General features: G+C 33.0%; 1 protein-coding gene across 1 annotated transcript; it reads left to right on the top strand.

Moving 5' to 3' along the window:
- The first annotated feature begins 1,337 nt into the window (after nt 1-1,337).
- On the top strand, nt 1,338-10,168 carry LOC143079553 (sodium-dependent phosphate transport protein 2B-like). Its single transcript, XM_076254961.1, has 8 exons — nt 1,338-1,473; nt 2,461-2,589; nt 3,315-3,458; nt 3,899-4,206; nt 4,551-4,680; nt 6,389-6,520; nt 7,359-7,583; nt 9,463-10,168. The coding sequence occupies exons 2-8, from the start codon at nt 2,463-2,465 to the stop codon at nt 10,110-10,112; spliced, it is 1,716 nt and encodes a 571-aa protein (XP_076111076.1). The 5' UTR covers nt 1,338-1,473; nt 2,461-2,462; the 3' UTR covers nt 10,113-10,168.
- The last annotated feature ends 1,050 nt before the right edge of the window (nt 10,169-11,218 follow it).

Below are 11,218 nucleotides of genomic sequence, written 5' to 3'. Positions count from 1 at the left end.
TTCCATGGCTGGAACTGTTTTGGTCAGTTCTGCTGACAGTTTTTCGACTAGAACTGATTTAGACAGTTCTACCCTAGAACTGTTCTTGACAGTTCTACCTAGAACTGATTATGTCAGTTCTACCTAGAACTGTTTCTGATAGTTCTACTTAGAATAGTTCTTGGGTAGAACTGTTCTGGGAAGAACTGTTCTAGGACAGTTTAGAACAGTTCTATGACAAATTATTCTGACAGTTCTAATGAGAGGTTAGAACTTATCTCCACAGTATGGAACTTAGATCAGGTTATTTTAAGACCCCAAAAAAAGACCCTCCGTGACACATAACTTTTCAGCATGGACAATAAATTGAAACATAAGCAAACACCAGTACATGTCAAGTTGCCTGAGGGAGTTGTAACCTTAATTTTGTGCGAAACAACAATCCTATGACAATAACCTTTAAGGTCATGATTTAAGGCTAACGAATTTCTGTTATTTAAAAATAACTTATTCTTAATTGTCTTGTGTTTTAAGTTTTAAGTGTTTTACCTCTTACACAGAGTGGTTGTTATTTTGACATTTTCTTTATTTTTCATCTAAGGAATAGTTTATGTATAAAACAACTATAAGATTTCTACATTTTGATTGGTTGGAGGATGGTAATCACATACACAATAACTTAATTGCTTCATAGTTCTGCATTAACATGCAAATGAAGAAAGGTAGTGTACAGCATGCATGTGAAACGTTTTCCTCCTGTCAAAGGTCATAAAATATTGTTGTTTGCATACTGTCCAGTGGCGAATATATCACGCACCTTCAGGACGAACACATTACGCATTACAAGTAATAGAATAGGTAGGTATTGAACGGTAGCTTTACTGGAATGAAAGGGAAATATTTTATTGCCATAGGAAAATGAAGTTAATATGTTCGATGTGAGTAGAAATAGGGCTCTTCACGGTTAGTTCGGCCATATTGGATAGGGGGCAGATTTTCATAATGGAGGTAAAATGGTGTGAAAAATATGGGAAAACATTATTAAAACTTAACAGTTGCTTGGAAACATGCATAGGATTTCCCATACTTTCATACTATTTCCACCTCTTTCAAAAAAATCTGCCCCTTTCCAATATGGCCGAACTAACCGTGAAGAGCCCTATTGTGCCTTGCAACAGGCCACATACGGATTCGTCAGAGAGATGTCGGACACCAGTCAAAAAGTACGATTCTATCACAAACTAGTTGGCATTAGTGACTGAGATGACAAACTGAATCCATTAGTTTTTCATTAGTCATGTAAGCAGATTCTTATGTTTATTACATGTAATAAATTACTTTTTCTTTAATAAAAGGTTTCAGACACGACAGCTACAGATAAATCAGTTATTTCAAAAAAGAATGCCTTTAAAAACCATGAAAAAGAAGATAGTCAAGAATTTGACCCGTGGGCGATCAGCACAAAAGAAACTGATGATGGAGTGAACTGGAAAGGTCAGTCTTTTTATGAGATAAATAGATGGTACGGGGATTTTTTTGTTTTAGTAAAATTACATATTAAAAGATAAACTTTCAACGCCATGATGAAAAACGAAGTACAAAATAAAAGATAAATCAGTCCCTACCACCACACAGAAAACTAAAGAATTGGCACCACGAGCTGATCACTTGTGCACTCAAAAAGTAATCATACCATGCTTAACTAGTGGCACCCGTATTTGTGATCATGGTTAGTACACATTAGCAATGTCTTTTTTTTTTCTTATGCTTATAATAGAAAGTTCTTGACTTGAGTCATTTTTGGATTTCAAATGAAATGCACGAAAAGAACAGAAATATTGTAAAAAATAACTTACAAAAACACGACAAAAGTAGAATAAACTTTGTCATTTAAACACTTATACATTTGAAAATAACTTCATAAATACCAGATTTAGAACTGAGACATGTGTATCGCCTACATATTTTAAAGTCTCATCGGTGGCGCTCGATACAAAATAATTGGAAGGCCAAATCGAGCAGAAATTTAAAATAAATCGCATCCGTAATCAGATAGCCAAACAGACCTTTGTTTACATCATAACAACTTGGTCAGTGCTGTTTTTGGTGGTTTGCTAGTCTCAAGGGAACATTTCGTCCAGAAAGAACTGCCTCAGTATTTATAATCAAACAATACATTTCGATTGCGAATTTTCAGATAATAAGTATGAAATCCTTCTGTCAAAAATGACCGGAGACGAGTTGTCCATTTATATTATAACACTTATTTATTTGGCTCCCACACTTTTTTTCACTCATATATAATGCCAGAGGAAATTCAAAGTTTCCAGAAATGCTTATTTTTGTTCACGAAATATGCATCATATGCGAATATTTGATATGAATTCTTCTGTATAATATTTCTAACTTTCATCTACTATGTATTGCACATTTATCTTGCAGTAATTTGACATTGATGTTTGTTGTTTGTTTGTTTGTTAGATATGACAGTATGTTACAGATTTATTTATCTAATAACTGTGCTGTTGAAGATTATTCTCATCTTTGGATTTTTATACCTCTTCATATGTGCACTTGGGTTCCTTAGTAATGCCTTCAAGTTAGTCGGAGGTAATGTATTATAAATCTAAAATTCCAATGTTATTTCTTTTTTTAAAAGAATGAAAACGCTTTGTTAGTCCTTATTAAAATTTCTTACTCTGTTATGATTTGTAATCTAAGATCTAAGATCTGATATATTTTTTAATGTAAATTTTCTAATAGAAATAATGACATTGCAATCCTCGTGGGTTTTGGTCCTCAGATTGTATAAAAGTGATAGCGAGAAAGAAAATGATATAGCCTTGTAGAAAATGCTAAGATAATACAACCAGAAAGTTCCTGACTTGAGAAAAACATATTAAAACATGTGACGGCATTAGATAATGTTAAGACCTCTTAACTCGCCCCTTTTCGTTCTCAGATAATAGAATGGCAGATGTACACTGAAGATCGTACAAAAATGACTCTAAAACTCTTAAAGACCGCAGTCATTGAAAACATAAACACGGATCAAAATCGGATAAAACAAACACTAGAAGTACCGTATCAACGAATTTCCTACAGCAAAACACATCCACTAGTACGAATGGCAAAGGTTAAATTTACTTTAGAAAAGAAGTTTAGAGGAAAAAAAACTTATGTGAAAGGCTGCTATTGACGATAAAATTTCGATTTTCTTCTGTAGCAATATTTAACTTTCAAGTTGTTTCATTTTTTTTCATAGCAGTATAATTGTAGCTTGTCGGAAACCTTTGCATTTCATTATTCATATTTTTAAATTTTCATTCTTATAGGTAAAGCTGCTGGAAAAGTTTTCCGAGAAAACGACATACTAACGAATCCTGTCGCTGGACTTATGATCGGTGTATTGGTGACAGTTCTTTTACAAAGTTCTTCAACTACGACATCGATAATAATCACAATGGTAGGGTCTGAAAGTAAGTAAATATATTATCATATTTTTGTAGATATAAATTGCAATGTAACAGATGGGAACCATGCATGCATTTTTTGTAAGGGAACAACCATTTCACTTCAAGGGAGGGTTATGGGGTTTTTTTTTTTTTTTGCTAAAAAATATTCTGATCCCAAATTTGATGGAAAAAAATATCTGGCCAAGCAGATGAAAAATAACAATGTACTGAATCCCGATTTCCCCCATACCTGACAGTGTTAGATATTGAAAACAATAATTTTATTGATAGCGGTGTAAAACTTTTCTGACTCAGACAAAAAATCATACCCCACCCCCTCACCCATTTTTCAAGTTAAATGGTGCTTTCTAAGTTATCAATTTTACGGAGAATTAACCCTGAAATTTAAAACAAACAAAATATTTGAACCTAGTAGAATAAATATTGTTTTCTTATCGTTTCAGTAATTCCAATAAAAACCGCCATACCAATGGTAATGGGAGCAAATATCGGAACATCAGTGACAAATACCCTTGTTTCATTGGCACAATCTAGTGACAGAGAGGTATTCCGAAAGGCTTTTGGCGGCGCAACAGTACACGATATGTTTAACTGGTTGACTGTTATTGTATTGCTTCCTATTGAATCGACTGTTCACTACCTATATCATTTAACGGGAGCTATTGTGCGAAGTTTAGAGCTTTCGAAATCTGGAAAGAAGAAAGATTTGCTGAAAGTTATTACAAAACCATTTACTGGTCTTATTGTTAAGGTAACTATTGCTCTTTGAAAAGTACAATTCAATCACAATGAAATCATTTTCTTAAAACGATGAAAGGTTTTAAAACGACAACAATAATGAACAACTTGAATTATTGATATTGGATCACAGCGAAGAGTTCAATTTTATCTAACCGAGCTGTTCAGTAGTTTGGTTTTGTCTTGTCTGTCCTGGAACAGGTTCTCTTGTGCAAACTTTTTGAATAACTGTTCTCATTCGAATGAAATGTTTGCCACTGGACGTACAGCAAAGCCAAATCAATCACACACACTACATATCGCTTTAGCCTATTAAGATTAACCTGTTCGAACTAATACTTTTTATATTAAATATAGGTAGACAAACACGTAATTACAAATATAGCATTGAACAAAGAGGGTGCCGAAGAGGGTTCAGTATTAAAAAGATGGTGCAAGTCTGTACTTATCCCGTACAACAGCACTGTGAGTCACCATGAAGAGCATAGTAAGTTTATTTTCAATTGTGTATAATTGCGTCACAAGCGGGCTTCATGTTAAAAAATTCGTAAGGGTTCCACGGAACCCAGTGTCTCGCCTACTTTTGCTGTTAATCGCAGACTCAACAAAAATGAGGATAAACATCAATAAAAATTTCCCTATCGATACTGTCTTTTGATTGAAAGAAGCTTCCAAGTTTGGTAAAAAAATCCAGGATAGTTTATGAATCTAAAAAATGTTTTATAAACTTTAACTGCAGACTGTATGTAATGTTAACTGGAAGAAAAACTAAGTCCATTTATAAGTAAAATACGGAAAAAGTGAATTTTTTTTTTTTAAATTTACTTCTGAATAATATTTTATGATCAGAAACAAGCTTTTGTCAAAGTTTGTTAGAAATCCAGGATAGTTTAAGAACATTATAAAAATTTTAAAAACTTAAACCACAGAGTGAATGTTTTGTTTCTGGCAAAAAAACTAAGTCCATTTATAAGTAAATTACGGAAAAGTGGAAATTTATTTTTACAAAATTTTCTTCTTGATACTATCTTATGATCATAAACAAGCTTCTGTCCAAGTTTGGTACAAATCAAGGATAGTTTATGAAAGTTATTAAAATTTTAAAAACTTTAACCACAGAGTGAATGTTTTGTTTCCTCGCAGAAAAACTAAGTCCATTTATAAGTAAAATACGGAAAAGTGGAAATTTATTTTTACAAAATTTTCTTCTTGATACTATCTTGTGATCATAAACAAGCTTCTGTCCAAGTTTGGTACAAATCAAGGATAGTTTATGAAAGTTATTAAAATTTTAAAAACTTTAACCACAGAGTGAATGTAATTTTTCCTCGCAGAAAAACTAAGTCCATTTATAAGTAAAATACTGAAAAAATGGAATTTTATTTTTACAAAATTTACTTCTGGATACTTGCTTATGATCATAAACAAGCTTCTGTCCAAGTTTGGTAGAAATTCAGTATAGTTTAAGAAAGTTATTAAAATTTCAAAAACTTTAACCACAGAGTGAATATTTGTGGACGCCGCCGACGACGACGACGTCGACGACGACGGAATGTAGGATCGCTTAGTCTCGCTTTTTCGACTAAAGTCGAAGGCTCGACAAAAAAAGCATGAATATATTTTGTGATTGTCAATCAGACAATTATCCACCAGAGACCAATTGACGAAAATACACTAGTTTTGACTAAATATGAGAGTGCGAAAAAAGTTCCGGTTGATATCAATGACAGATTCAACAAGATGACGGATTTCACACTAAAGAAGATATTGATATAAAGCGCAAAAATATGATCAGAAGCAAGATTGATGTTCTGCCACTGAATTTTTGTTTAACCATTTTCGGTTCATCTATCACATTGCAGGCAAGTGAAGGATAGCTACAACCATTTACACGCTCCAACAGTACCGCTTAACCTTTTTATCATGACTTATTTACAGCCTCTATAAACATACTCAAGCTCTAAATAATAATGTATACGATAGTTCAGCGACATGGGACTACGCTAAACTGAAAAACGTAAAAATGAACCAAAATCTAAAAACACACAAGACTAACAAAGGCTAGAGGTTCCTCACTTTGGACAGGCGCAAAAAAAATCAACATGAAGAACATTCAAAACCCTTGTTTGTATCTTATTTAATGATTTGGTCAGTATGATTTAATTGACTTTCTTCTGGTACCTTAACTCATTTAGATTCTACATTAATTGAACAGCTAGAAACAGCGGGAACTAGATACACTTTAGGAATAATGGCTAACAGTAACACGTCTTTCATTAAATGGGAAACCAATGAGACACTAATAAAGAAGATAAATGTAGAAAGATGTAAGTAATACGTTATAATAGTCAAACATTGAAAGTACCTCCCTCCAACCATTCATACAGAGTCTTGAAAAGGCCATTCATTTTTGTATTCTTTCATATTTGAGGCAATTTTTCCCTATTCTATAGTTTGCAAATAATAATTTTATTCTTTATATTAAAGCACCACATTATTCGCTGTTCTTTATTTGTTGAAGCCGTTTTTCTCCATTCTTTAATATTTTTACCTAATTTTCTGCAATATTGGCCCATTATTATTTATTTTGCAAACCACATCGAGACCCTCTGAAAAAGCCTAAGTCTGGTCACGATAAGAAAGTTAGTTGTATCCTATAAACTAATTTCTATTTAAAAGATCATATGGCAACGGTAAGGAGATACACAAATTGTATTATATGCATTCGAGTTACTGTAAACACCAAGGGTAACTGGTAGTTAGAAATATGGACTCTTTGGTCTTTTTTCGACCTGCAATAAAACCGTGCGTCCGTTTAACTGTATGTGTGTGATTTATAAAGTCACAGAAACGTACGGTCAGAATGGGAACATTTATTTCGATGCCTTCTGTAGATACCACACTTTCTGCACAGTAAAAAAACACCCACAAGCAATGATTTCTCGTCCTGAACAAGCATGAAATAATTACAACTGGATTTCGATTAAGCAAAAATAAAACGAATTATTTACTGTCATTCGAGTTAGTGCTTTTTAGATTTTCTAAACCAAACTTCTTCTTTGGACAATAAATTCATGTACTAATATATTTTATTTTTGTATATTTCAAACTTATAAGCCAAATATGGTTAGACTGGTGATCATTTATATTTTCTTTTTCATGTAGGTCATAACTTGTTTGCTCAGACGGATCTATCAGATTCAACCATTGGGGCATTACTTCTTGTTATATCTCTCTTTGTTATTGCTGTGGCACTGATCTTTATGGTCAAACTCCTTAATTCACTGCTAAAAGGATCTGTAGCCAAAGTCGTAAAAAAGTTCATCAATTCTGATTTTCCAGGGTTGTTCAAATATCTTACTGGATACGTTGCAATCCTTATAGGAACAGGTTTGTAAAATTACGTTAGTGTATATACAAGTACATGTTATTATAATTAAATTGATAATATAACTGTGCATCTATAGATTTCTTGTTTAAGGTGGTACCTAACACTACAGGGAGATAACTCTGTAATATCAGCTAAACGTTTTAATTACGTTGCGTTGTGAAGGCAATATAAAGCTTCTCAATGATCAAAATTAGTGTTTGTCAAACTGCTATATAACCAGTGTAATTTTTCTGAAAAAACGCTTGGTTCAAATTATTTTAATTTTTTATATTTTTGTAAAAGGGTCAAAGTAAATACTTTGTCAAAATTTTATGAAAATTAAACGAGCCAAATTAATGTTAGTGAAAGTGTTGGGTACCACCTTAAGACCTTAAGGTGGTACCGTTTAAATTTCATAAAATTTTAACAAAATATTTACTTTGACTCTTTGACAAAAAATTGAAACAAGCATTTTAAAGAAAAAATGGTTAGATAAACACTTCTTTTGATCATTGAGAAGCTTAATAGTTCCTTAACCATACAACGTGATTATTTTTTTAGTTGGTTTTACAGTTATCTCCCTGTAGTGTTAGTTACTACCTTAACAATCTAAATATATAGTCCTGAAATCTTGCAAAATTGTTTTTCTCAGTTTTTGATAGGTATAAAATAAAGAGATGTTGGAAGATTGCAAATGAGACCACATGACTATAAGACGTGCATTTTTAATTCGGCAATTATAAGATACATGTAATTAACCACTGCTAATATGTTCATGCCCCCGCCGTTTTGATCCAAAATGTGTGTCGGTTTTTGACGTGTACAACGTCGGTTTAAATCTTCTTCTTCTTCCGAATACGGGAGTAGACTCCTAGGTAGGAGTGTAAAACTTCCCGGAACTTGTGTGCTATGTACATATGGACTTAATTTAAAAATAATATGACAAAGAAAAATCGTTAACAATAACATATATACATTATGTACAGTGGCTTTGTGGTTTAATAAGTTGCTGTGGATCCTTCAAATGTTAGAGTGGATATGCCACTTTTGAAGGATTCCAGGGTGTCAGACATACCTATTGCTTCAGGTAGTGAGTTCCAGTCCGAAGTAGTGCGAGGATAGAATGAAAAGGAGTAGGTCCGGTAATGGCCGATTTTGGCCCCAAATTTCAGTTTCATCTAATGAGATATTTAGGACACTTTTTAAACACTTAAGTGTCTATTTCAATTGATTCGATTAGTTTATGTATAAGATTTTAACTGATTCAGTCATTAAAAACGCTCCGATTGAAGCTTAAATATGAAAAATCTATCAAATATGCCAAAAAACGTCATTTTTCAGATGGTTTTCGTCAAAAATGAAAGTGGCCGCATCCGTGTTCATCCTCAACCTTTATATATGTTATGTATTATCATCAAATACAACTTACATTTCAATATTATGAATGAACACGAATGCGGCCACTTTCATTAAAGACGGAAACCGTCTAAAATTTAACTAAAATGCTATAATTGTGAAGATTTCAGTAATTAAGCATGACTTTATGATGCTAGTACACGATATATGTACATTGTATTGTCAAACACAGCACATATTTATGTAGCAGAAGCATTCTACTTTCCAAAAAATAGCTAAAAGATTACATTTTCACAATTTTGCAAAACTGCTTAATTTTGGGGCCAAAAAGGGTCTTACTGAACCTACTCCTTTATAGAAATCTTTATTTGTTGATATTTGCCTAAATTTATGTTTCCCCCTAGTACGTCTATCAGATATTGTTAAATTGTCCTTAGTCCTTGTTGACTTCAAAGCGATGAACGGATTATTCAGAAAAGTGTTTTGAAATATGCTAACATGCTAACCTTTTTATACGATTATATTTTTTTTACTATTTTACAGGAACAACGATGATTATCCAAAGTAGCTCCGTGTTTACATCTATACTTACCCCGTTGGTTGGTGTTGGAGTTGTTTCCCTTGATCGTATGCTTCCTTTGACTCTTGGTGCTAATATCGGAACTTGTCTGACAGGTATATTAGCTGCATTAGCCAATCCAGCAAAAGCGATTCCAAATGCCCTACAAGTTGCACTCTGTCATTTATTTTTCAACATTTCCGGAGTTCTTCTGTTTTACCCGATTCCAATTACGAGAAAGGCACCTATAAACTTAGCTAAAGGACTGGGCAATATTACAGCAAAGTATCGATGGTTTCCGATCTGCTATTTAATACTTGTTTTCGTTGCCCTTCCGGGATTGATTTTTGTGTTATCATTAGCAGGAACGGTACCTTTTGCTGTTGTCGGTACAATAATACTATTGTTCTTAGTGTGCCTTATTGTCATAAACATTGCACAAAAGTATTGCCGCAGCAGGCTGCCAAGGTGTTTGAGGAATTGGGACTTTTTGCCATTGTGTTGCCGTTCCTTAAAACCAATTGACAAGCTAATTTCCAGTGTTTTTGGAATATTCGTATGCTGCCAAAACCAAGAAAAGGAAGAAGACATGTCGGGAAAAGGTTCCAATAACAAAGCATTCACAATTTTGTAATTTGAACATATACATTCATGAATCAGTTTTGTATATTGTACAGGCTCCTTTACTAACTATGTTCAACTATTGATTTTACACAATGTACCTTTTATAACTTTTTTTTTAAAGGTTAAGTAATATGTAAAGATATAATGAATGACACCTTGTGCTAAGGTAAATAGAGAATAGTTTTCCATTGTTAACTATCATAGTTCATTTCCATTGTATTTTTGTCAATCTGATGAGTTAAGCCTTTTTCAACTGATTTTTATAGTTCGTTCTTATGTTGTATTGTTATACCACTGTCCCAGGTTAGGGGGAGGGTTGGGATCCCGCTAACATATTTAACCCCGCCACATTAGTTATGTATGTGCCTTTCCCAAGTCAGGAGCCTGTAATTCAGTGGTTGTCGTTTGTTTATGTGTTACATATTTGTTTTTCGTTCATTTTTTGCATAAATAAGGCCGTTAGTTTTCTCTTTGATTTGTTTTACATTGTCTTATCGGGGCCTTTTATAGCTTACTATGCGGTATGGGCTTTGCTCATTGTTGAAGGCCGTACGGTGACCTATAGTTGTTAATGTCTGTCCTTTTGGTCTTTTATGGATAATTGTCTCATTGGCAATCATACCACATCTTCTTTTTTATATAGTTCATTTCCATTGCATTTATACAACTGCTGCCGGAATCTTTGATCATTGAGATCATATTCCGCTAAGTTGTCGATTATACATAAGTAGTGAGCTTGGGCTTTTTTCTGCTCTTTCGTCGGGTTGCCTCTTTGACCCATTTCCCGTTTCCATTTTGTTTGTGATTAATCATGAAAAATGTAAATAATTAAAAACTCCATTTATAACCATATGGGGATGTTATATTTAATTTTGATTTTTGTATGACGTAACTTAGGCATAATATATATCTGTTTTTTTTTGTACATTTCTACATTAAATGCGGCATTATATACCATCTAATCATATCACTTCTCTTTTTGTAAATTTATTATCTGTATATCTCCAAATAGTTCGTTTAGATTAGAGGTGTATACATTATGTAGATAAAACTGATTTTTGTATCTTTTTGTAATAAATTTTGTATCTTGTGTGTTTTCGTGTATAATCTTGCTTT

This window comes from Mytilus galloprovincialis, chromosome 6 (genome assembly GCF_965363235.1).
Source record: "Mytilus galloprovincialis chromosome 6, xbMytGall1.hap1.1, whole genome shotgun sequence".
NCBI classification, from domain to species: Eukaryota; Metazoa; Mollusca; class Bivalvia; order Mytilida; family Mytilidae; genus Mytilus; species Mytilus galloprovincialis.
Note: the sequence above shows the minus strand (reverse complement) of the source record. Positions and strands in the feature narration are given on the sequence as shown.

What these genes read in the sequence shown, in the direction of transcription:
- LOC143079553 (XM_076254961.1), top strand. Translation starts at nt 2,463, where the DNA reads ATGACAGTATGTTACAGATTTATTTATCTAATAACTGTGCTGTTGAAG. An exon ending in CACAATGGTAGGGTCTGAAA is followed by an intron (nt 3,459 to 3,898) that starts GTAAGTAAATAT and finishes TTATCGTTTCAG; the next exon opens with TAATTCCAATAAAAACCGCC. An exon ending in GAAGATAAATGTAGAAAGAT is followed by an intron (nt 6,521 to 7,358) that starts GTAAGTAATACG and finishes TTTTTCATGTAG; the next exon opens with GTCATAACTTGTTTGCTCAG.